This window comes from Vombatus ursinus, unplaced genomic scaffold (genome assembly GCF_900497805.2).
Source record: "Vombatus ursinus unplaced genomic scaffold, bare-nosed wombat genome assembly UNPS02014830.1, whole genome shotgun sequence".
Classification (NCBI taxonomy): Eukaryota; Metazoa; Chordata; class Mammalia; order Diprotodontia; family Vombatidae; genus Vombatus; species Vombatus ursinus.
In genome coordinates this window covers 38,803,860-38,830,852 of record NW_020954608.1, presented here as the reverse complement: position 1 = coordinate 38,830,852, position 26,993 = coordinate 38,803,860, and the positions used below count along the sequence as shown (strand labels likewise).

Genomic DNA, 26,993 nt, shown 5'->3' with positions numbered 1-26,993 from the left:
CAAGATTTAGCAGCTTCTATATTAAAGGACTGGAGGACTTGCAATATGATATTCCAGAGAGCAAAGCAGGTAGGATTATAACCATGAATCACCTATCCAGCAAAACTGAACATAATCCTTTAGGGGAAAAACAGATATTCAATGAAATAGAGGACTTTCAAGCATTGCAGATGAAAAGACCAGAGCTAAAAAGAAAATATGACTTTCAAATGCAAAACTCAAGAGAAGCATAGAAAGGGAAATAGGAAAGAGGGATTCAATAAAGTTAAACTGTTTACATTTCTACATAGGAAGATGATACTTGTAACTCCTAAGAACTTTATCATTGGGGCAATTAGAAGGAGTATACATAGGCAAAAGGCATGGGTGTGATATAGGATGAGATAATACCTAAAAAAAAGAAAATTAAGAGATGAAAAAGAGGAATTCACTAGAAGAAAAGGAAAATGAGAGGTAGAATGGGGTAATCATCTCATATAAAAGAGGTGCAAGAGAACTTTTACAGTGGAGGGGAAAATTGGGGAAGTGGGGTAGGGAGTGCTTGAACCTTATTCTCTTCAGAATTTACTCAAAAAGGAAATAACATACACATTGGGTATAGAATCGGGTATAGAAATCTATCTTACCATAAAGGAAAATAAGAGAGGAAAGAAATGAGGAAAGAGAGGGGGAGGGGTCAGAGATTATAGAAGGGAGGACAAATTGGGAGAGAAGGTAGTTGGGAGCAAAACACTTCTGAGAATGGATAGGGTGAAAGGAAAGAGAGTAGAATAAACAGGTGGGGGGAACAGGATAGAGGGAAATAACAGTAATCATCACTGTGAAAAGATGTTCATAACAAGTTTCCCTGATAAAGGCCTCATTTCTCAAATACATAGAGAACTGAGTCAAATTTATAAGAACACAAGTCATTCCCCAATTTATAAATGCTCAAAGGATATGAAAAGGCAATTTTTAGATGAAGTAATCAGAACTATCTATAATCGTATGAAAAAATTCTCTAAATTACTGTTCATTAGAGAAATGAAAATTAAAAGAACTCTGAGGTATCAATCTGATACCTATAAGATTGACTAATATGACAGGAAAAAAAATACAAATGTTGGAGGTGATATGGGAAAATGGAGACATTAATGCATTGTTGGTAGAGTTGTAAATTGATTCAACCATTCTAGACAGCAATTTAGAATTATGCTCAAAGGGCCATAAAACCATGTATACATAACCTTTGACCCAGCAATACCACTACTAGGTCTGTATCCCAAAGAGATAAAAAACAAAATGGTAAAGAACCTATATATACAAAAATATCATGAATATTTTATAGCTGCTATAAGTAGCTCTTTTTGTGGTGGCCAAAAATTTGAAATTGAAGGATGTCCTTCAATTGGAGAAATTGCTGAATAAGTTATACTATATGATTGCAATGGAATATTATTGTACTATAAGAAACGATGAGCAAGATGCTCTCAGAAAAACCTGGAAAGACTTACATAAACTGGTACAAAGTGAAGTGAGCAGAACCAGGAGAACATTGTTCATAGTAACAGCAATATTTTACAATGATTAGTTGTGAATGACTTAGCTATCCTCAGCAATACAATGATTCAAAAGACTTATGATGGAAAAATGCTATCCATCTCCAGAGAAAGAACTGAAGGAGTCTGAATACAGATCAAAACGTATTTTTTTATTTTATTTTTCATGGGCTTTTTTTTTTTGGTCTGTGTTTTTTTTCACAAGGTGAATAATATTGAAATATGTTTTGCATGACGACATCTACTGCATGACATGTATAACCTATGTCAGATTGCTTGCCTTCTCAGTAAAGGGAAACAGGTGAAGAGAGAGAATTTGGAACTCAAAATTTTAAAAAGTAAATGTTAAAAATTGTTTTTACATGCAATTGGAAAGAAACAAAATATTAAATAATAAACAAAAAGCATCCATTTTGAGAATCACAACAACTCTGGGAGGTAGGTGCTATCATTATCCCTGTTTACAGTTAAGGAAACAGAAGCAAACAGAAGTTAAGTGATTTGGCCAGCATCACAGAGCTAGTAAGTGTCTGAGGTCGGATATGAACTCAGTTTCTCCTGAATCCAGGCCCAGTGCTCGAGGTTCACTGTGCCACCCAATTGCCTTTAGAACAAAGTTTCTAGTGTTACCCTCACTTCAAAAGTCTTTGGAAACATATCCCAGAGCACTTAACAAAATTCAAGGTATTTTGTCTGGTCATTTTAAATGGAAATGACTTTTCATTAATGTTTCCTAATTGTTAGGTATTTTAAAAGCAATAAATTAAGTTATAATTGCAAAGAGTATGCACAGTCTAACATAAGCATACGTTGTTAGTAGATGGCATAAAGCCCAAAACATCATGCATAACAATATAATTAGACACGAAATTATGACGCAATGAACAACACATGCCCTCTGGCTAATCATTGTCTAGAATCTAAAGAACAAATGTAAATTATTTAGATTTTTTGTTTCAGGGCTCATTTTCTTCAAGGGCACAGATCCAATAAACATTGCCCCATTTATCTGATATTAGTCATGAGCTTTTTGATCTATCTGAATGGTGATTAAGTTATCATATAACTGTTTCACCCAAATGTCCATGTTATTTTTATTTATAAAACACATGACATGTATTTTCTTGCTTTTTTCCTAAATAAATAAATGTAAACCATAACTTGTGTGGATTATGTAATCTATGATCCAAATTAAGATAAATTAAGTACTAAGGACTAAAGACTGAGAAATCTATGTAAAATTCAAAATGGATGTGTTAGGTTTTTTAATATCAGATCGAGATCTGAAAATACTAATATATGAAGAAACTACTGATAATGACAATAAAGATTCATTAAACGGTTAATATTCAAAATAAAAACTAAACAGAAGGAAAAATATCTCCTGTTTATATGATTGAACTGGCATGCTGAGAATTTATGACAAAAGAAGCTGTCACTTTGACTGTTATTTCTGAGGCTCTCAAATATACCCTCAGAAAGAAAGGTGCACTCTCAATTCTTTTTGTTGGTTTCAAGGCTAAGTTATATCTAGATCATCATGTAACAACAGATTTGTAGTTCCACTGAATTGACCACAACCTTGAAGGATGGGAAGGATATGTACTAAACACAGCCACTGTGTGAGATGGCTGTGGGAAGAGGAAATGGACACAACACAACTCTTACACTCCTCACTTCCTGTCTTGGTTGTCTTCCTAGTGGGTCAACAACACAACAACACACAGACCACTCATGGAAGCCAAGAGTCTGGAGTAACTCAGAAAGCTATACCTTTCCTCACTTGCTGTGGTCTTACCTGAAGCAATTGTCTTCTCACTGATAAATCAAATCTGCCTAAAGGTCATAAAGCAAGTCTTACACTCTATTAGAAGATCATAGGATTACAGCTAGAATGGACATTACAAATCATCTAGTTGAACCAACCCCATTTTAAAGGTAAGGAAGGGAGCAGGACATATGTCTAAGCTTGAAACAGAACTCAATCCCACACCCCACCCCCATTCCAAAATCTAAAAGACCCAAACTACCAACTCCATAGCTCCTGCATGACAGATCTCTGAATTGCCAGTGCTGGGCAAGAGAACTAAAGAACTGAGGGAGTAGGACAGGACACGGGGACAGAACATCATGTATAAGCATTACGTGATACTCCACTAAGCCTGAAGAAAAGAGCTCAGCACTCAACTGGAGCCAATTCTGTCCTGTAAAAAGTCACTTGTGACAGAAATCTAGGCTTGTGAACCCTGAATTGCCCAGTGTCAGAGGAACCTGAGTCACTCTGAGATCAAGCCCCCAAGGAAGAGACAGTCATCAGAAGAGACAGTCAGAAAGTATGCAATAAGGGAAAATCAGCCAGAAAAAAAAAATCTGAAATTAACAAAGATCTCAGGTAGAAGAAAATTCAAAGACCTTGAATATAAACAGATTAAACAAGCAGGTAAACTATTAACAACCAAAGAAAATGTATCCTCCAGATCTAAGAAATGAGTTCAGGCATCTAAAAATAAATACTGTAAAACAAAGGAAAGCTATCTAACACTTGAGACAGAGAACTCTGTAGAATTTTAGGAGAACATGGAACCACAACACATTATTCCTGAGTGGTTTAAAAGAGAAATTATAATTGTGAGAGCAGAATAGAATAGAAAACTGGAATCTTCAATGGCAAGTTTTACCTAAGAAATGAGAGATTATAGATCAAGAATACAAATACACAGAAATGAAGGACAATCTAGAAGAAAAGCAAAAAAAAAAACCAATTAACGTTAAAAGAAAAAATGCTCACTGCACAAGCAAAAGATACTGATCTTGAAGACATGATTACTAGAGATAACATAAGGATAGGTCTTCTGGAAGAATACAAGACAAAAAACTAAGCACCAAAATGCTGGAAATAATACAAGAGAACTACACAGATTTCAAAAGAGAGAAAATGAAAAAAAAAAAAATTGAAAGAATTCATTGATGGTCTCCAGAAAGCAAAGGGCACAAAATCCACATATAGTAGTCTGGAATCCTGAGGATAATCTACTCATCCTCCCTACAACCTAAATGCATCTAAACTCTTTTTCTCCAGCTCCTTCTTCTTTATACCAATAAATGTAAATATTATCCTTTACCTTTTCATCCAAATGATCACTGAACTAGACTATCAAATCTATTAATTTGGCCAGGTCAGCAAGAACCAAACTCCCTGCTAACCAACACTTAATAATTCACTTAAATCCCTGCTAATATTTCAGCAAAATACCAACCCTGTAAATCAGACCTCAAAGATGTTGAAATGCATCCATACTTATATTTGACTTTTTAAAAAAATCTACCATAGAGCCAGTGTTTCCTGTTTACAAATTGAATCTAATAAAAGAAATTTACTCATCTTGCCTCTGATAATTACTCTGTAACCTTGGACAAATTACTTAATCTTGCCGGCCTCCTTTTCCTCATCTACAAAACGAGAGATTTAGACTTGAAAGCCTCTGAGGTCCCTTCTCCATCTAGATATATGATACTATGGGATGATTACAAATTTCATAGGAAAATTTTGGTGGAGTCAGGGCTCTGCTAAGTTTCTCCTTCCTTCTATCCTTTGTCATGTGAAGGAGACAACCTATTAAAGAGGCTGACAGCAATCAGAACAATCAATCCCAAAGAAACAGACAAGTTAAACAGATCCAAGTGAAAAGAGGTATGTAATGCCACAAGCACCTGCAATGGAATCTACATTGTGTTGAAGGCTGAGCCCAATTAATAAACTGATGTCTAGGAAAAATCTAGACAGAGCAAGAAAGCATGAGCATACCAGAAAGCACTGCAAAGAGTGGCTGAATATAAGAATATCTGACTTCTTGTCCCATCATCTTCTAATGTATGGGCCTCAGAAGCAGGTTTGCCTGTTTGCCCAACAGTCAAAGCAGTTCTTAGGACCGGTCAGCGAACAACAGTACCTAGAAATGTTCCCCTTGGATATGTGGAAGGTTGGGAGACCAAAGATCATAATCATTTGCTGCAAGGATACCAGCAATTTAAGGGACAGAGTTGGCCTCTCCCACAAATATGGACTAGATGGCCACCTGTTTATTAGATATATTCAATATGGGAAGGTAGATTTGGTTCAATGAAGCTGATGCCTGCAGAACTGGCCTCAGGGATATTGCCCTAGGTACCAAAGATACTAATAGTGACCTCATTAGCAATTATTTATGGGTCCTTTCTACCTGGGTTAAAAGGACCTCCTTGAGAAGGAAATTAAAACACAGTGTTTATCTGCACCAAAAAATGGATGCTATGCTACAAAATGGATCACATAATTACGTACTAGTCATTCTATGAACAACATTTGAGGGGGGAAAATGCCTTTACAATCTATGAAAGCACTAGGACTCTGTGGATCCTAGGATAATAGATTTAAAACTGAGACGTTAGAAATTATCATGTCCAATTCCGCCCTTTTGTAGATAAGGAAACTGAGCTCCTAAGAAGGGAACTTTCTTGCCCAAGGTCACATGAGGTGTGTGAAAGTTAGTCAGGATTTGAATCCAGTCCTCAAATCCCAGATGCAATGCTCTTTTCAATACTGAGTGATATATGGACTGAGTGATGAGAACTGTCCATATACAGATTATATCACAGTGATCCTCATCTTCACTAAGGAAGTCACTGGTCAAGATAGTGCAGGCACCTTTGCTTTGTATTTATCTCTAAAGCATAAACATTGTTTGGAATGAATTTCAACCTTTTCAAGGTTTAACTGAATACTGCAAGCAGCAATCTGGGACTCAGTATCTAAACACTTTGACCATTTATGTATCCTTTTGTAGAAATTTATAGGACAACTGTAGCAAGAGAACCCAAAAATAGGGATCTTTCAATTTGGAAGGAAGTTCAGACAAGTCTGATTTGGCCAACTCTCCATTGCCTAAAAAACAGAAGGGCAGGAGAAATGCAGCAAGAGGACAGATGTGTTCTCATTGTACAAGTGGAAAGTGCAATGTGCCCAAGGAAGAACCCATAAAATGTGCCTCACTGATTCCGACCTTTGCAACAGCAATCTCAGAAAATTGCCCTCCATATGAAGAAAAGTCTCAAAAACCATCTGAAAGAACTACTGGCTATCATCTCAAAGTCCATGAGTCTTTAAACCTCACCATTATACTGTGAGCTCCTTGAGAGCAGAGACAGTATTTTGCCTTTCTTCGTATCCCCAGTGCTTAGCACGGGGCCTGGCACATAGTAGGTTTTTGTTTATTGACTATTATTTAGTTTATTGACTAATTATATTAGCTTATTGACTTAATGTTTATTGACTATTAACTGATGTTTTATTCTTTATTGACTATTAACTGACACTGGAAAAGAAGACAAAGATCTGGACATGTATAGATTACTGGAATTAGAACTAGAGAATTAAAGTGAACCAGTACAACATGCCAAGAGTATACTGTGTCAGGACTGTTTGCTAGGTAGAAAATGAGCTTCCAGTATTGGATTTATATAGTGCATATCAGATTCCAATAGCAAAGAAAGACAAAAACAAAAGAGTCTTCATCTATCCAACCTAATTCTTCCACTCTGAGACTATGCCCCAAGGCATCTTGGGGGCACTTGCCTTTTTCTACAACTTATAGAGAATGTAGTTGGAGACATAACCTAGATTGTGAGGTCCTTGAGTGCAGGACTACCTTTAGTCATTCATTGTACCACCCCTGCTCCTCCACCCCCCCCCCAGCAATAACAGCACTTAGTAGGTACTTATTAAATTCTTATGGACTGATTGGATATGTGGGTGTAGCTGGATAATCTTGTTTTGTTTGGAAAGACTTTGGAAGAACATGAAGAAGATTGATGACAGTGTTGGATTTATTGGAAGAAACTGGTCAGAAGCATATGGTTTTAGGTAACTCAAGGTAAGAAGGTTTCCTTTAACAATGTAGATCAAAACTTTTCTGGAATTTAGAGACTAAAGAGTTCCCTGGGGCACTGAGAAGTTAAGTGAATTATCTCACTTATGGGTCTCACAGCACACATTTGTCAGAGGTGGAACTTGACTCTGCGGCCACCTCTCTAATAATCACACTAAACTTTTTCTGATTTACCACTTCTTTAAAAAACACACACACACACACACAAACACACACTCTCTCTCTCACTCACATGCATTTTACATAGATTATAAGTCTGAGAAATAGTTGCTAAACTTCTGCTGGTCTTTTCTTTTAAATAATTTATATTCTCACATCTAAATTTTAAAGAATGAAGAATAAACTAAACAAAAGAGAAAGTATATTTTTAATCTTTAGAGTAACTATGTAATTCAACAATACAATTTTTGAAACATGTCCCTTCTACTAATATGCATGGTGTATCTCTATTTAAGAAGAATATCTTCAATTTATATACAAAAGTCCAAATCCAATCATATTAGAGTGTTACTTTTCACAAAGACAAACTAAAAAGATAATAAGTAAATAGGATTAATTCATTATAATGATTAAATATAGGTGGCTAGCTAAATAAAACAAATTAAATTAATTTAAATGTATGTAGGTATATTGCTTATGCTAAACATATGCTGCTATCTATTTATTAATAAGTGCCTGGAATGTCTTATTAAATAACACACTAACAAGTATTTATGAATTGTTAAACCACTGCGAAGTGATTTGTGCTATACAGACACATCTTACCTAACACTGATTGTTGGGACTGCAAAACTCTTTAGAGACAACAATATTTAGAGACACATCTCTATAATGATAAAAAGGACAATAGGAAGAATGATTCTCAAGAGAGTTAATGTCACTGGATCACAAAGCACAAAATCACACTATCTCTGGCCATCTGATTTATATCTTGAATGATCAAAGAAATGTCATTATAATAGGATTTCAGGATATTACAGTAAAGTATGACTATAATGTACTAGTAATACAACTGTGAAACAACATTGATCAGGATAACATTATGTGTTTATGGGTTGCTTATTTTTAAATCTGGTCCAGAAGTCATTTCATGAGCCTGGGGAACTTCTGGGGTTGAAATTCCTTCCTTCTATGAATGCAAATCAGCAAATTATATGTAATTTATATTCCTTGAGAATTGGCTGGGGCATAGAGAAGTTAAGTTACTAGTCTGTGATCTTACAGCAACTATGTGTCAGAGGTAGGCCTGGAATATAGGTCCCTTTTACTATAAGGATTACCTTTTATCTACTACATCATATTGCCTCTGTAATTTTAAGCATACTATTGTCAAATTCTTCTTTTACAAAATAATATTCTGAATTATCATCAAAACATATATTTGGGGGGCAGAGCCAAGATGGTGGAGTAAAAGCAGTAACTTGCTTGAGCTCTGCCCCAAACCCCTCCAAATACCTGTAAAAAATTGCTCTAAACAAATTCTAGAGCAACAGAACCCACAAAAAAGACAAAGTGAAACAAATTTCCAGCCCAAGACATCCTGGATGGTTGATTAGAAAGGTCTATCATGCTGGGCTGGGAGAGAAACACAGTTCAGCATGGGAGTGCAGGCCTCAGTGAACCTGGAGCAGGCCTCAGCAGACTGAATCACAGGTAGCTGTGGCAGATTCCAGACTTCTCAACCCACAAACACCAAAGACAACTTAGAAGGTCAGTAGGAAAAGTCTGTGACTGGGGTGAGAGAGAAGCTCAGTCCTAGCCCCAGTCCTGGCGCAGTCCTGGGGCGGCAGTTGCTTCCTGAGCTTCCAGCTCATGGCTGAGGGGGAATCAAGTGGTTGATCAGAGGGGGATTGTAGGGATCTCTTTGCTGGGGCTAAGACAGGATTCTTTTACTTTGCCTGTGCTTGGATATGGGTCATAGTTCTGGGTGGCAGTCCTGGGGCAAGGAGGAGTACTGGTATGGTGGAGCTTGTAGTGGCAGTGGAGAGGAAATCCTCCTCACAGTTCCAAGGCAGAAGAGAGTGCTTATGGTCACTCATAGACCACAGCCCAGGCCAGAAAAGGAGTAAACCCCTCGCCCCTGATCATACCACCTTGGAAGAACTGAAAACTTACAGGTCCCTAGAATTATCTCTGAAAACAGTTGCACAAAAGCCCTGAAGCTTAGGACAGTACATTCTCCACACTGGAAGCAGACCCCTACCTTAACAAAGAGTTTAAAACTCAAGCAATTGGCTGGGATCATGATCAAACTGCAAAAAAAAGTCACACCATAGAATCGTTCTTTGGTGACAAAGAAGATCAAAACCTACCACCAGAAGAAGACAGCAAAGTCAAAGCTCCTATATCCAAAGCCTCCAAGAAAAATATGAATCAGACCCAGGCCATGGAAGAGCTCAAAAAGGATTTTGAGAAGCAAGTAAGAGAAGCAGAAGAAAAACTGGGAAGAGAAAAGAGAGTGATGCAAGAAAATCATGAAAAACTAATCAACAGCTTGCTAAAGGAGACCCAAAAAAAATAATGAAGAAAATAACACCTTAAAAAATAGCCTAACCTAAATGGAAAAATAGGTCCAAAAAGCCAATGAAAAGAAGAATTCCTTAAAAAAGCAGAATTGGCCAAATGGAAAAGGAAGTCCAAAAGCTCACTGAAGAAAATACTTCCTTAAAAATTAGAATGGAGCAATTGGAAGCTAGTGACTTTATGAGAAATCAAGACACTGTAAAACAAAACCAAAAGAATGAAAAAATAGAAGACAACATGAAATATCTCATTGGAGAAACAACTGACCTGGAAAATAGATCAAGGAGAGATAACTTCAAAATTATTGGACTATCTGAAAGCCATGATCACAAAAAGAGTCTAGATATCATCTTTCAAGAAATTATCAAGGAAAACTGCCCTGTTATTCTAGAACCAGAGGGTAAAATAGAAATGGAAAGAATCCCCCGATAACCTCTTGAAAGACATCCCCAAAGGAAAACTCCTAGGAATATTATAGTCAAATTCCAGAGTTCCCAGGTCAAGGAGAAAATATTGCAAGCATCCAGAAAGAAACAATTCAAGTATTGTGGAAACATAATCAGGATAACACAGGATTTAACAGCTTCTACATTAAGGGACCAGAGGGCTTGGAATATGATATTCTGGAGGGCAAAGGAGATAGGGTTACATCCAAGAATCACCCACCCAGCAAAACTGAGTATAGTCCTTCAGAGGGAAAAATGGACATTCAGTGAAATAGAGGACCTTCAAGCATTCTTGAAGAAAAGACCAGATCTGAATAAAAAATTTGACTTCCAAATACAAGACTCAAGAGAAGCATGAAGAGGTAAACAGGAAAGAGAAATCATAAGGGACTTATTAAGGTTGAACTGTTTACATTCCTACATGGAAAGATGATATTTGTAACTCATGAGACCTTTGTCAGTATTAAGGTAGTTGGAGGGGGAAAAAAATTATATGTATACATAGATTGATAGAGGGCACAGTATGAGTTGAAGATGAATGGGTAATATCTGGAGAATAAAATTAAGGGGTGAGAGAGGATTATATTGGGAAGAGAAAGGGAGAGGTACACTGGGGTAAATTATCTCACATAAAACAGACAAGAAAAGGCTTTTATAGTAGAGGGGAAATGGGGGAAGGTGAGAGGGAATGAGTGAATCTTATTCTCATCAGATTTGGCTTAAGAAGGGAATAACATATGCACTCAATTAGGTATGGAAAGCTATCTTAACCCTACAGGAAAATAGGGGGCAAGGGGATAAGAGAATGGGGGGATGATAGAAGAGGGGCAGATTGGGGAAGGGAGTAATCAGAAGCAAACACTTCTGAGGAACGACAGGGTCAAAAGAGAGAATAGAATAAATGAGGGACAGGATAAGATGAAGGGAAATACAGTTAGTTTTCCACAGCATGACTACTATGGAAATGTTTTGTATGACTACACAAGCATAACCTATATCGGGTTGCTTGCCTTCTCAATGGGGGGGGGAGGGAGAAAATTTGGAACTCAAAGTTTTAAAAAATTGTTTTCACATGAAACTGGGAAATAAGATATACAGGCAATGGGGTATAGAAATCTATCCTGCCCTACAGGAAAATAGAAGAGGAAGGGGATAAGAGAAGGCAGGGGAGGTAGAAGGGAAGGAAAATTAGGGGAAAGGATATTCAGAATGCACATTGTCTTGGGGTTGGGGGAGGGACAAGATGGGGGGAAAATTTGGAACTTAAAATCTTGTGGAAGTGAATGTTGAAAACTAAAAAAAAATAAATTAATGAATCTTTAAAAAAAATTTTAAAAAATAAAACATATATTTGAAAGAAAATATAAAAACATACAAAAATATAAATACTGAATAAGAACCATTCCTCAAATGCCTCAGAACTGAGGTTAAAATCTAATAATGCATCTAAGTTTTATTCATAGATTACAAAATATAATATATGCTGACTCAGAGAACTGAACACATCTATACATGTACAATATCTATAATGTACAATATCTATAGTGTGCAAAACATCACGATGTGCAATAGTTGTAGGTTACTCAAAGCTTACATTGTTTTTAAATTCAAAGCAGGACCAACTAAGTTATGAATAAAATAAAAATTATTACTCAAAATATCTGGTCTGAAAAAAATGTACTAATTACTATGTAATGTGGCTAATTGTATAACAGCTTATGGTAACTGAGAGGTTACTACACTCGGAGAGAGACACTATTTTTAACTACTAAGAACGTAGAAGTACCTCTTCCACAAAGCTATCTTTCTTCTCTAACATTTCTCGTAAGGTCTGAAGAATTTTAATGCAGAGCTTTTCTTCTTTCTCCATGAGCTTCTTTGTATGATTAATCAACCTTAAAAAGAAAATAATAAGAATAATAATAAATCTTAAATTAGAATCTACATTCTCTCTAACTTTATAGAAATATCACACAAAGAACAAACTACAGTCATATTAATACTTGAGAAAAAAAGCAAACAAGGAGCTATTTTTAAAAGCTATGAAATCAAACTTCAGATAACTCAAATTTTTCCAACATTTAAGTAATAAACTATGCTTTTATCCTGAAACATACTATTTTACCATTAGTTCATATCTCATCCTCAATATCTACAATAGTAGCTTTCAAATTTAGTATTTATGATGGAATATTTCTTTCATAATTTTTCATTGTAAAATTCATCTTCAAAATGACCTAAGAGTTATTCTTCCCATTTTGTGGGTAGAAAAACTGACCCATAATGCAATAAAATAACTTAACCACAATGATTTGAATATACATACCTTCAAGTCATGAAACAAGGCTACTTTAGAACCCATGAGTAAAAGTGATTCAAGCCAGGAACAAGATATTCTGCTCTCTTGGATCTTATATAGTACTTTGTTTTGTAACTCTCTCATGAACTCACCATGTAATATTGAGAATTGTACCTACCCCTTTCACTGTCTTATACTCTCACTCCGTAAGTAACATGAGGTCAGGGGCTGTCTTACATAAACCTTATATCTACCTAAGACCCTGTCAAAGAGTTCTGCATAAAGCAAATACTGTATAAAAATTTTTTAAGTTATTTTCCTTCACTCATCATTAAAATGTAAAATTTTAGGGTAAAACATATAGACACAACATATGAGTACATCCTGAAATTCATAATAAAACGAACAAATGAAGCCAGCAATATAACATGCAATATAGCTTTAAATAAGGAGAATTTTTAAAGGCCATATGATATAATCACACTGGAAATTAATCAAGATAGTCACATTGCACAATTCATTTGAACTTCACAACAAACATTTATAAAGCACTTATTCTACATTCTAGTAAATTTTCGTTTAAAAAAAATTTCTTCCTACCCTTTCCTCACAATTTAGTTTTACACTCACCTCATGAACATTTTGGGAGTGTGAATTAAAGCAGTGTGGCATAGAGAATCAGCCTCAAATTCATGAAGACCTAGAAATAATTCAAGTCTCTGACACATACCGGCTACACAGCTCTGGTCACGTCGTTTAACCTCTCAATGCTCCAGGAAATTCTATAAGACTTTAAATTCCAAAGCAAGCATCAAACCAGACAAGTGGAAGGAGTTTCTTCATGGAGACTTCTTTATACCAATAAATCAGAGGTCTTGTCCAAGAAAAAGGTTATATTATACAAATTTCCAAGTATGTTAAGCATATTCTATCTTACTCATTATGAATTACAAAGTAAAACAGAAACCTGGGGGACATTTTCCAAATAATAATACTCAAAACTTAGAATTAATGCAATAAGTATATTAACTAAATCCCAGATCCTTTTACTTACTTGGACATGAAAGCACCACATCTTATCCTTGCATCACTTCCCTCAGGAAACAGAAGCTCTGGGCTGTACAGCACATCAACCAATACAGAGAATTCAGCCTGCATCATTGGGCTAAACTGTTGCTCTAAAGAGCCGACTACATCCTAAGGAAGGAAGTGGAAGAAATTGTAGGTGAAACTTCAGGTTTCCGATGTACAAAGATAATGAGCACCACCATATCTGGTGTCAGTATCACACATGGCTAAGAATTATAGTCAGGTTTTTATAATTTAAATCACTTTATGTATTTATGTTTTGTCTCTCCAACCAGATAATAAGCCCCCTGAGAATAGGTTATCTTGGTTGTTCCACAGCACTGGATTGCTCAGTTGGAGTGTATCTGAGTCTTGATTAGCTATTCTGTTCCTGGTATTTATTTTGCTATTTTTCAACCAGTACTAAATAGTGTAGTTTTGATTGTTACAGCTTTAAAATATAGCTTAGTGGCTTCTCTTTCATTCTTACTACTTTTTAATGTTCCTTTCAGATTCTAGACTTTTTTTTTGCTTCACATGAATTCATTTATTTTATAGATACATGAGTTTAGTGTGTAAAGCAAACCCTTGGTAATTATATTGGTATAGCAATAGTAATAAATCCATAAAATAATTTAAATAGTATCATATGGACACAGCCCCAGCCATGACAATGCCCTTTAATTATTTGTCTATCAAGAGAGAGAATTTTTTAAAATTGTATTTATATAAATCCTGAATGTGGCTTCGTAGATTGATTTCCACATATTTCATGCATTTTGTAGTTATTTTGAGTGAGGTTTCTTTTTCTATCATTTCTTTCTAGTTTTGTTATGGCAATATGGAAATGTTGGCTATTTCAGTGGATTCATGTCGCATCCTGCCATTTTACTGGAGCTATTAATCTCTCAGTCACTGTACTTGGTGATTCTATGAAATTTTCTGAATAAAGAATCATAGCATTGCAAATACTAATAATTTTATCTCCTCTTTTTTCATGTTTATGCCTTTAACTTCTTTCTCTTTTCTTATTGCTATAGCAAGCATTTCTAAAATTATGTAAAATTAATAGTGGATATCACCCGTTGTAAATAATATTACCTTTGGGTTTAGATATACACATTTTTCATCATATTACAAATGGTCCTTCAAGGCTTATGCTAAAATTTTAGTGTTTTTAGCACAAAAAACAAAAAAAATGTTTTTTGCCTCAAGAGAATTTTTTTTAAAAAAACAAAGTCAAGAATGAAGGGAAATAGTACTTCCAGACCTCAAACTGTATCATAAAACAAATCCTCCAAATGATGGTACTAGTTTAAACAAAGAAATAAAGAAAAGATAATGAATGGAGGAAATCAGATATCAAAAACATCACCACAGTGTTTAATGAACAATGAGGCCTAATCCTCCTGGCCCCTATACTTGTCATAATCTCTTGCCCTTCTTAACACCAGTATATTCTATCTCTCCATCTCTGCTGCTCCCCACCACCACCACCACTCGGAATGTTGTCACTTTGTCTGCGAGCATGTGCCATACAACCCTTCTCCTAGGGCAAAATATAATCCTAGAAAGCACATCTGTCACATGAAAAAGGTAGTGCTCTAAGAAGCATGTTTTCTAATAAGTTCCGAAATGAAAACCCCATCTCACATACCCTACATCCTGTGGGAACATGGTTCAATTTAACAAACTTTTATTAAATGCACAGTATATGCCAGGCACTATTCTAAGTGGTAAGGATAAAAAAGATTCTGCGATTTTCTCATTCTGGAGCATCCCTCCACCATGCTGGTCCCCTTCTCCCATAGCTAGAGTCTTGCCAGGGCCTACATTTTTAAAGAGAGGCGCAGACTGACCAACTTCTTTTCCCTCCTGCTTTGCTTCAAACTTTTCAAAAATCAATACAGTCCCCCCACTTAAGCATCTCCCCTTCCCACCTCTACTTTTCAGTTCCCTCTTGTATGTTGTCTTATTCTGATTAGACTGTAAGCTGCTTGAAGATAGGAGCTGTCTTTTTTTATTCCTTTATTTGTAGCCCCAGAGCTCTGCACTTTAAAAATTCTTGCTGTCTTGTCTATTGGAAATCCATTTGGAAATGTGCAACAGGCAGTTGGTGATGTAAGACAAGAGCTCAGGAGGACTAAGGCTAGATATATATTAATTTGGGAGACAATAGGCAAACCCATTGAAGCTGATAAGATCACCAAAAGAGAGTGTAGTGAAAGAAAATAAGAAAATTCGGGACAGAGACTAGGGGTAGGATGTGGATGATGATCAGGTAAAGAAGACCTAGAAGAAGAGATTGCCAAGAAGAGATTCAAGAGAGAGCAGTGCCAAAAAAAAAAAAAAAAAAAAAAAGGAAGTACCCAGAAAGAGGCAGTAGTCAACACTGCCAAATGCTTCTGAAAGTCAAAAGAGGATGAGGACTGAGAAAAAGCCATTAGATATGTAAATTAAGAGGTAATTGTTAACCTCAGATTAAGTATATTTTGTACATATTTTTCTTTGTTTGCTGTCTTGTTCACACAGAGAAATTATAGAGATAAAAGCTACTCAACCATTTTGCCAATTATATTTCCTATTCTTTAACATAATAAGGAAAAATTGTTCTGGTCATTTAAAAACATTAATGAATGTTACTATTTTTTCAAAAGACTTTCTGTGTACCTATGATGCTGATGTAGTATTTATTTCTGTCTTGTCAATATGATTTATTAAATTGACAATAGCATTCTAAGGCAGTCCCTCATGTCTGGAATGCTTTCCATCCACACTTCCATCTCCTTACTTCCTTCAAGACTCAGTTCAAATCTAACCTTCTACACAAGACTTTTCTCCTCTCTCTCCCCCTCCTGCTAGTGTCTTCCCCATGAAATTACCTTTCATTTTGTTATTGTTCAGTTGTGTCCAACTCTTTGTGACCCTGTGGATCATAGCACTCAAGGCCCTGATGGATCATCTTCCAATGTCATGTTTTATTAGAATTTTAATACTGTCCATGGGGTTTTCTTGGCAAAGATACTGACTGTAGTGGTTTGCCATTTCCTTCTTCAGTTTTGTGCAGGCAGAGATTTAGTCACTTGCCCAAGGTCACACAGATAGTGTCTGAGGTCAGATTTGAATTCTGGTCTTTCTGACTCCAGGCCCAATGTTCTATTCACTGTGTCTCTACCCAGTGATCTATCCAACTGCTGTATATATCTAGTTATTTACATATTGTCTCTCCCAGTAGAATGTGAGTTCTTGATGGGGGGAGGCAGGGGGAGCATTATTATTTTTTGTTGGTTTTCTCTTTTGTTGCATCTCCAGTGCTTACTATAATACTTAGCACATTTTAAGCACTTAATAAATGCCTAATGACTGGTGACTTAGTAATAACAGGTAAATGTGATGCTAAATCACTTTTTTTAGTATTTCATTTGCTGTTTTATGCTGATTTTTTAATGACTTAGAGCTGTGTATTATGATGGATAGATAACTGGGCATAAAGCAAGGAAGATCTGTGTTCATATCCCACTTCACACACTAGCAAGTAACTTTATTAAGTCACTGAACCACTTTGTGCTCTTTTACAAATTCCCTAGGGCTTATTTATTAAGTCATAAATGGGTTGCAATCCTCCATCTACATCAATCCATGGAACTCTTACACTGAAAATTCTCCATACTGACACAAGCAAAAATCATTTGGGTATTCATGTATTCTTTAATGGCATGTGTATAGTTTTCTTTCTCAGCTTATCTTTAAAGATAAATATTTTACACATTGAAGGAATTATGTAATGTATTATCTTTATTTACATCACAAAATAGTTGATATGGTATGTTGCTTTTTAAAAAGACTTTTTAGCATATTATATGGCTCTTTAGTCTCTCTTTAAATGTTTTGTAGTTTGAATTCATCTTCGTCAACTATCAAGGCCACTCTCACCTTTTGTGATTTGGAAATACCATAGCAAATTTTAGATTACTCTTTCAGTTTAAATAAAATTAAATTTCTCTGGTTTTTTTTTTCATGTAAACTTAATTTCAATGCATTTTATAATTTTTTTTTAATTTTAGACAGTTCATTTACATATAGCTTTCTTAAAATAGGTTTTTCCATTCTTCAATTATTCTACTCATACTTTCTTGTTCTTATTTCTGATGTTAATTCAAATAGAAGTATCCTAAATAAAATTAATGTTGTATTAATAACTATATAGATTTATCTAATCTGGATTTCACTTTTATCACAGACTTTGATTTTCTATTCTGCCTCTATCCCTTCTTGTTTTCCCTTCCTTTTTTCTCTTTTTCTAAAACACTCTGTTGAATCTTTCAGCATTTCAGATAATACAGTACTCTGATGATTTTCCCCTATTGCCAACAACTGTTTTATCTTGATTTGAGACATGAAAATTATTTTAAATACTTATCTTTTATGGCTAGAAGGCTTACTGTTGTTCAAAGACTTCCATTAAGGATACAATCGGCCCTCAATTTCTTATTATTTTAGTAATGGAGTTTAACTGAGTCTTAAGAGAGTCGAATTCGAGAGGCAGAGCCAAGATGGCGGAGGGAAAGCAGTGACTTTCTTGGCCTCTCCCCCCAAACCCCTCCAAATACCTATAAAAAATGGCTCTAAACAAATTCTAAAGCAGCAGAACCCACAAAAAGACAGAGTAAAACAAATTTCCAGCCAAAGACAGCCTGGATGGTTGATCAGAAAGGTATATCACACTGGGCTAGGAGAGGAGCACAGTGCGGCATGGGTGCACAGGCCACTGCGAACCTGGAGCAGGCCTCAGAGGACTGAATCACGGGCAGTTGTGGCAGTTTCCAGACTTCTCAACCCACGAACGCCAAGGACAACGAGGAAGGTCAGTGGGAAAAGTCTGTGACTGCGGGGGAGAAGGAGCTAAGTCTCAGCCGCCCCCAGGGCCACAGCTGTTTCCTGAGCTTCTGGCTCACAGACTGAGGGGGAATCAAGTGGCTGATCAGAGGGGGATTGCAAGGATCTCTTTGCCAGTGCTGAGGCAGGAATCTCTTGCTTTGCCCATGCTTGGATCTGGGTCACAGTTCTGAGGGGCAGTCCTGGGGCGAGGAGGAGGGCTGGCATGGAGGAGCTTGTTGTGGCTGTGGAGAGGAAACACCTCGCCCCTTATCATAGCACCTTGGAAGAACTGAAAATTTACAGGTCCCTAGAAGTACCTCTGAAAATAGCTGTACAAACCCCCGAAACTTGGGACAGTACACTCTTCACATTGGAAGCAGACTTTTACCTTAACAAAGAGTTTAAAACTCAGGTAATTGGCCGGAATCATGAGTAAGCAGCGAAAAAAGAGTCAAACTATATTATCTTACTTTGGTGACAAAGAAGATCACAACATTCAACCAAAAGAAGACAACAAAGCCAAAGCTCCTACATCCAAAGCCTCCAAGAAAAATATGAATCAGTCCCAGGCCTTGGAAGAGCTCAAAAGGGATTTTGAGAAGCAAGTAAGAGAAGTAGGAGAAAAACTGACAGTGATGCAAGAAAATCATGAGAAACAAGTCAACAGCTTGCTAAAGGAGACCCAAAAAAATACTGAAGAAAATAACACCTTAAAAAATAGCCTAACCCAAATGGAAAAAGAGGTCCAAAAAGCCAATGAGGAGAAGAATGCCCTAAAAAGCAGAAGTGGCCAAATGGAAAAGGAAGTCCAAAAGATTACTGAAGAAAATACTTCCTTAAAAATTAGAATAGAGCATTTGGAAGCTAGTGACTTTAGGAGAAATCAAGACACTATAAAACAAATCCAAAAGAATGAAAAATTAGAAAACAATGTGAAATATCTCATTGGAAAAACAACTGACCTGGAAAATAGATCCAGGAGAGAGAATTTAAAAATTATTGGACTATCTGAAAGACATGATCAAAAAAAGAGACTAGACATCATCTTTCACAAAATTATCCAGGAAAACTGCCCTGATATTTTAGAACCAGAGCGCAAAATAGAAATTGAAAGAATCCACTGATCTCCTCCTGAAAGAGATCCCCAAAAGAAAACTCCTAGGAATATTGTAGCCAAATTCCAGAGTTCCCAGGTCAAGGAGAAAATATTACAAGCAGCCAGAAAGAAACAATTCAAGTATTGTGGAAACACAATCAGGATAACACAAGATTTAGCTGCTTCTACATTAAGGGACTGCAGGGCATGGAATATAATATTCCAGAGGGCAAAGGAGACAGGATTACAACCAAGAATCACCTACCCAGCAAAACTGAGTATAATTCTGCAGGGGGAAAAATGGTCATTCAGTGAAATAGAGGACTTTCAGGCATTCTTGATGAAAAGACCAGAGCTGAATAGAAAACTTGATTTTCAAATACAAGACTCAAGTGAAACATGAAGAGGTAAACAGGAAAGAGAAAATCATAAGAGGCTTATTATGGTTGAACTGTTTACAATCATGCATGGAAAGATGATATTTGTAACTCATGAGACCTTTGTCAGTATTAGGGTAGTTGGAGGGGAAAAATTATATGTACATATATATAGATATAGATGGATAGATAGATAGACAGAGGGCATAGGGTGAGTTGAAAATGAAGGGGTCATATCTGGAGAATAAAATTAAGGGGTGAGAGAGGATTATACTAGGAGAAGGAGAAAGAGAGAGGTAGAACAGGGTAAATTATCTCACAAAAAAAAAACAGAAAAGAAAAGGCTCTTACAGTGGAGGAGAAACGGGGGAAGGTGAGAGAGAATGAGTGAATTTTATTCTCATAAAATTTGACTTAAGGAGGGAATAACATACACACTCAATTGGGTATGGAAATCTGTCTTACCCTACAGGAAAATGGGAGATGGGGAAGGGGACAAGAGAGTAGGGGCATGATAGAGAGGAGGGCAGATTGGGAAAGGGGGTAATCAGAAGCAAATACTTTTGAGGAAGGACAGGGTCAAAAGAAAGAATAGAATAAATGTGTGGGCAGGATAGGATTAAGGGAAATAGAGTTAGTTTTTCACAGCATGTCTACTATTGAAGTGTTCTGCATAACTGCACATATATAACCTATATTTAGTTGCTTGCCTTATCAATGAGGGTGAGTGTGGAGGGAGGAAGGGAGACAATTTGGAGCCCAAAGTTTTAAAAACACATGTTTAAAAAAAATGTTTTCATATGCAACTGGGAAATAAGAAATACAGGAAATGGGGTATAGAAATCCATCCTGCCCTACAGGAAAATTGAAGGGGAAGAGGATAAGAGAAGGGGGGGAGAGATAGAAGGAAAGGCAGACTAGGGGAAGGGGTATTCAGAATGCATGCCATCTTGAGGTGGGGGGAGGGGAGAAATGGGGTGAAAATTTGGAACTCAAAATATTGTGGAAGTAAATGTTAAAAACAAAAAAATAAATAAAAATTACCATAAAAAAAGAGAGTTGAATTCGAGTTTCTCTTCTTTTTTTTTAGATACTGTAGATCCTTCCAATTTTCACTGTTGCTTTTCCTTTCACCATTTCTTGAAAGTCTTTTTTAATTGTTTCCTTGAATATAGTGTACAGACTCTTCTATTTTTCTAAATTTCTTGAAACTCAGTCATCCTTAGGTAGTTGTACCATTAGCTTTCCTCTCAGTCTGTTGCTTGAATATGTCTTTTTTTCTAATTCTTCAAATAATTTGAAGATTTTGGGGCCAGTTTTTCCACTTAATTAGTGTTATCTATATATGATTTTCCATTGTAGAATGTCTGTTATTGGTTATTTCTATTGATTTGTTTGAGTTTTTCTATTATATCCTCTATATTGGCCATTCTAAAAGTGTGCAGATGAGTGGGAGGAGAGAACTAAGAGAAAAGTGTCCATGAAAACGTAGAGAAAAGAGAAAATTCAAGAGGAGAGGATAGACAAAAGTTTTAATGCTGTAGGAAATTCAAGGAGGATGAGAATTGAGAAAAGGCCATTACATTTTACAATTGAGAAAACATTGGTAACTTTGTAGAGCGCAGTCTCAATCAGGGGCCAGATTGCCACAGAGAACAAAAGAAGAGGAACGAGAAGTAGCCTATGTAGACAGTTTTTTTCCAGAGAGTTTGACTGAGAAAGGAAGAAGGGTGTGACAATGGCAGCTGGTGGGAATGGCAGAATCTTGTAAAGTGGCTATAGTGAAGTAGAGTCCAGTGTCCCTTCTAACGTGAAAAAAAGCAATGGCTCTGTAGTCAGACTTGGGTTTAAATCACACTCTTAATACTACCTATATGACCTGGAGCAAATCACTTGGCCTCCCCTAGGCCTCAGTTTCCTTATATATAAAATGAGGAGTTTAGACTAGATATTAAGGCTCCTTCCAGATCCACGTCTATAATACTATGATCTAGCAAGTCATTTATCCTTTCCAGATTTCAATTTCCTAAACTGGCAAAATAAGGAAGTTGAACTAGATGACCACTAAGGATCTTTCCCACTTGAAATCTATGATTCTATCAATGTAGCAAATTTTATAATTCTTCTAGTATCTCATGTTTAAAACTTCAGTGCCATCTTTGAGATGTCTTCCCCTTACCTTCCACTCAATCAGTCACTTCTATCAAATACATCTCTGAAACATCACTTGCATCCACATTCTCCTTTTCAACCTCATGTGCTACCACTCTAATTTTGATTCTTACTACCTCAAACTTGCACTACTACAATTCTTTCCTAAGAGGTTAAGTGATTCTGTCCCCCCAACCCCTTCTGCCAAATTCGTTCTGCACAATGATACTAACTCAATCTTCCTATAGGACCACTTAGATTATCTCATTTCCTTGGTCAAAAGTTTTCACCAGTCTATACTGCTTACCAATAAGCTCATTTTACCCACCATGTTGCGTCACATTACCAAACATCAATGGTGTTATCTCACTACAAAATATAAATTTGAAATATTTACCTGCAACTTTTCAATTATGTTCCTATAATCCCATGCTGGTCCTCCAAGTGCTTCTTTAAAGCGTGGCCCACTACGAGCTGACATTCTCCATCCCATGGCTGCTCTCTGAACCATATTGGAATGACTCTTCATGAACAACGTATTGACTTGGCTGTCCAAATCCACTGGAATTGCAATGCCACGATTCTTTGCTAGAGAAGAAAAAAATTTGAATCTTTTCTATCTTAATCATATGGAGGGTTTTTTAAAAATACATTATCAAAACAGATCAATAACAATATGCTAGCAAAGAGAAAAAAAATGACAAAAAGCAAACAAAAGCTAATTTTAAAATGCATTCAAAAAAGCCCAGAAATACAGAAAGCTATTAGCAAAATTTTATTTTACATCCATTATAGTATAGGTTTCAATATTTCCTCCATATTTATTCAATCATTCATCTATTCAAATATTTGTTAAGCACCTACTCTGTATGTTCTGTTATGAGAAATATACTATAACTGTTCAGCCAGAAAACCTGACTAATTATGTTTTCAACAGAAAATTGTGAAGAAATACAGGAATTACTATGCACAAATGTACTAGTCATACTACTTTATCATGGGCATTGAATTACTACAATAAAAATTACTACAATAATTCATCTGGGCCAGCTTCTATTCTTGGTAAAATTATAGAATGAGAAAAGAACTGTCCTATTACTAAGGAAACATTTTAGAGGTAGTTAATAATTTATTTTTATGACAATTATTCAGTTTTTTCTTCTATGAGTTTTTGAGTGATGCAGCAAGTAGTATTTTGGGAGGATCATTTCAGTTTAACCTCATATTTGACTGAGAAACATAAATTCTAGCATACCAACAAACATGGTACTGCATAATCCTATTAAGTATTTGGAACTAAAAATTATATTGATATTTAGGTAGTAGTCTAAAACTATAAATTCTTTAACATTTTTAACTAATTCAAACTATCAAAGATAAAAAAAATAAAATAAAATAGGACTACTCTTCTGTTCAAATCTGATTTGCTTCCTTTAAAATTAATTCCCAGTTCAAAGAGCAATGTTAAATGATATATTCACAAAAACTCTGGTGTGTTTTCTTTATGGTTTGAAAGATATTAATCTTTCATGTGTCACACTCATTATTTTAAAAACACAAACTATATGTAAATATTTTTTAAAATTGAAAATCAAATGTCAACATCCATATTTACTTTTAAAACTCAACTGTCATCAACGTATGAAAATACTACATAAGAAACTGAATCTCTTTCTATAGGGTTAAACCATTAAGTTTAATTTAATGGAGTAAGCTCCATCCCCCAAAACCATTAATTTGCAAACTACGGCTCAGGATGAGAAAGTTATCAAATTTTAATTTTTAATCCCTAACCAGTAAATTGCTTCATAATATTGGCAAAGGCTTTTAGCCTGAGAGTGCCTTAATTTTCAAAACTAAAGTCTATTCATTAAAAATTCAAAAAGGTATCTGGTGACTTGATGATTCATGTTTGATAAGCACTTCACAGTACATCAATACAAAAACATTTAGAAAATCAAATAAATTATTAGCAAGTGTTCAATTATATATATATATATATATAAAATAAGTGTGTGTATATATATATATATACATATATACAGGTTAACAGGTTTGAAACACATTTGTCAACTGCATCTTTCTTAGGAAGTTTTATTTTAGTTTTTTGTAATAATCTACATTTGGGAGGAAATATAAATTTATTTGATTACAATGCATAGTATCTCAGAAAGGGAAGGAACCCAGAGGTCATTTAGTCTAACCCATATCTGAACAAGAAACCTCTCTATTAAATAACTTACAAATTATCTTTCCATCTTGAAGATCCCTGTTCACTTCTGGATAGTTCTAATAGGAAATTTCTCATTATATTACATTACATTACATCCCTTTGCTACTTCTCTACCTATCTGCCAAACCTTTCTGTCCCCTCAGATGTGGTTCATCTGGGCCAAATGATTAGAACTTAGCAAGGGCAGGAAGGTATTCTCTTATCTCCTGACTTGAGTATCAGCTGCCTATTAACCATTTTTATTCTCTTCTATCTAGTCAAAGTAAAATTAGAAGGTAAGCAACACTTAGAAGCAAAATTAGAGGTAAGAAACACTACCTTCTCTCTGTTTGTCCCATCAATCATAAGTCTCTTTTTTAATCCTTCACTTTCCCTCATTATAGCTTAAAAACTAATTTTCTTATTCTTAGTATTCCTTTCAACTTCATCTCATTTTGTTCTAGAAAGTAGTCCTCATACCAGATCACATAAAACTCTTCTATTTTTCCTCTAGTATCTGTCTTTGCATCTATCATAATATCATGAAAAGGGGGGAAAGTAGGTTTAGTATGGGAAAGTAGGGGAGATGAAAGGAGAGAAGGTTAAGATTGGAAGTAGAATTTCAAATTTCTCAATTTAGTAGGTCATGTAATTCCCAAGAGGTTGTGTGTGGCTAAAATGGGATAGAGAAGCAGGTCACTAAAGCTAAGGAGGTCAAGTTGGTAGCAGGGTTGACAATATAAATATTTCAGTCCCTGAGGATAATGGAAGGGGATGGGAAAACAAGACTGTAAATCAGGGACTAAAGTTATTGAGAAAGTTGAAAGAGAGTGACCTGTAAGCCAGAAGATGACAGCAACGAGGATGAGGAGAGAGGATGATACAAACATATTGTACAAGTTGAATCTATGTAACTAACACAAGGTTATGACACTAAAAAAAAGCCCATCAGTTTTGCGACATACAAAGCCTCTAAAGTTCTAAAAAGCTTACAAGTTTCCAAAAGCAAAACTGAAAAGCTCAGAATCACCAGGACATATACTTATTAAATTTGTGATTTAATATGATTTCAAAACATTCATTATACAGGATTTTAAAGATGTGTAGCAACCTAAGAAACAATGAGCAATGAATACCATAAGAGACTTGTGTCTCAGATACAGCAAGGACAGTACTTCCTGTGAAGGTTCTTCCTCAAATCCCTTACTAATTTAATTCACTAGCTCATTATCTTCTTCCTAAATTACATAAATAAAAATTTTGCTGTAGATATTTAACATAAGATGTATTACGTCTGTCACTGATGTCCTAGAAGACAGCAATTGCATTTAGCTCAACTTGTACTGCAAGGAAGCAGACTTCGGCATTTTTGTATAGTTCCTATCGGGTTGCCACACAAATGAGGCTACTGATAGATGTTATTTGATAATGATTCGCTGGAACTGTTTTCCCAATTTAGAATTCCATCAACAACTCACTAAGCAAAAAGAAAATCTCTTTCAACTGAAAAAATTTTAATAAAAAAATCATTTACTCTCTACTGTAATTTAAACTCTTTTCACTCTGTAATACTATTGTGCTGTAAGAAACGATGAATAGGATGTTTCATAGAAACCAGAGAAAGCACGTATAAAGTGATGCAAAACAAAATGAGCAGTACCACTTATACAATAAGAACAATATTGTAAATACAAACAACTTAAAAAGATTTAGAAATCACAATTCAAGAGGACTCATAATGAAACATGCTACACATTCCAGACAGAGAGGAGATGCACTCACTACACAGACAGAGGCACATTTTTTTTGGTTGTTTGTTTCATACATGGCCAAAGTAAGAATTTGTTTGGCTTCACTATCTATGTTTGTAACATGTTTTGTTTTTCTTGCTTTCTCAGCAGGTAAGGGGAGTAGGAGAAAGAAAATTTGGAAACTGAATTTTAAAAATAAATTAAAATTTAAAATTCTTCTGACTTACATAAGCTTTGTTATTTTTTTTGTTTTACTATGTTTTATTAACATCATACTACATTAAAATATATTTGTATCTTACTTGTAAATTCTTGACAGATCTTTACCCAGCCAGTCTAATTACCTTAATTCTAGCCTATAGCTGGCACTTCTGAAGATATGACTTGCAGGGGGTAAGAGGAAAGAAGGGGAGGAGAGGGAGTGAGTAGGGCCATTGGTAGCATCACCCGTAGGAATCGTTAGCTGAGCTTAGTGTCCAGCTATCATAACTTTCCTGTGCTATCCCATTCTAGAATAGTTGTGGTTACCTGTAGACTAGAATTCTTAAACTTTTTCCACTCACAAGTCCATATGAGTTCCCATGACCCCCAGTTTAAGAAGCACTGAACTAGATCACTATCCATATTTTTATTTGGTTGCCCAAAATTCCTAGGAATGAAGAGGTCAGCTAAGGTTTCATCTCACACTCAGCAAATTGGAAAAGATAACAAAAGATAGGAATAGTCAATG

At 35.6% G+C, this 26,993-nt stretch overlaps 1 protein-coding gene across 1 annotated transcript in view; it reads right to left on the bottom strand.

Annotated features, from left to right (window-relative positions):
- Positions 1-26,993, bottom strand: part of ITPR2 (inositol 1,4,5-trisphosphate receptor type 2) — a 507,541-nt gene that overhangs the window by 198,206 nt on the left and 282,342 nt on the right. The window contains exons 35-37 of the mRNA XM_027838537.1: positions 22,698-22,888; positions 13,785-13,927; positions 12,218-12,326 (exon numbers count right to left, since the gene is read on the bottom strand). Coding sequence (XP_027694338.1) covers positions 12,218-12,326; positions 13,785-13,927; positions 22,698-22,888 — 443 coding nt within the window. The remainder of the gene's footprint in view (positions 1-12,217; positions 12,327-13,784; positions 13,928-22,697; positions 22,889-26,993) is intronic.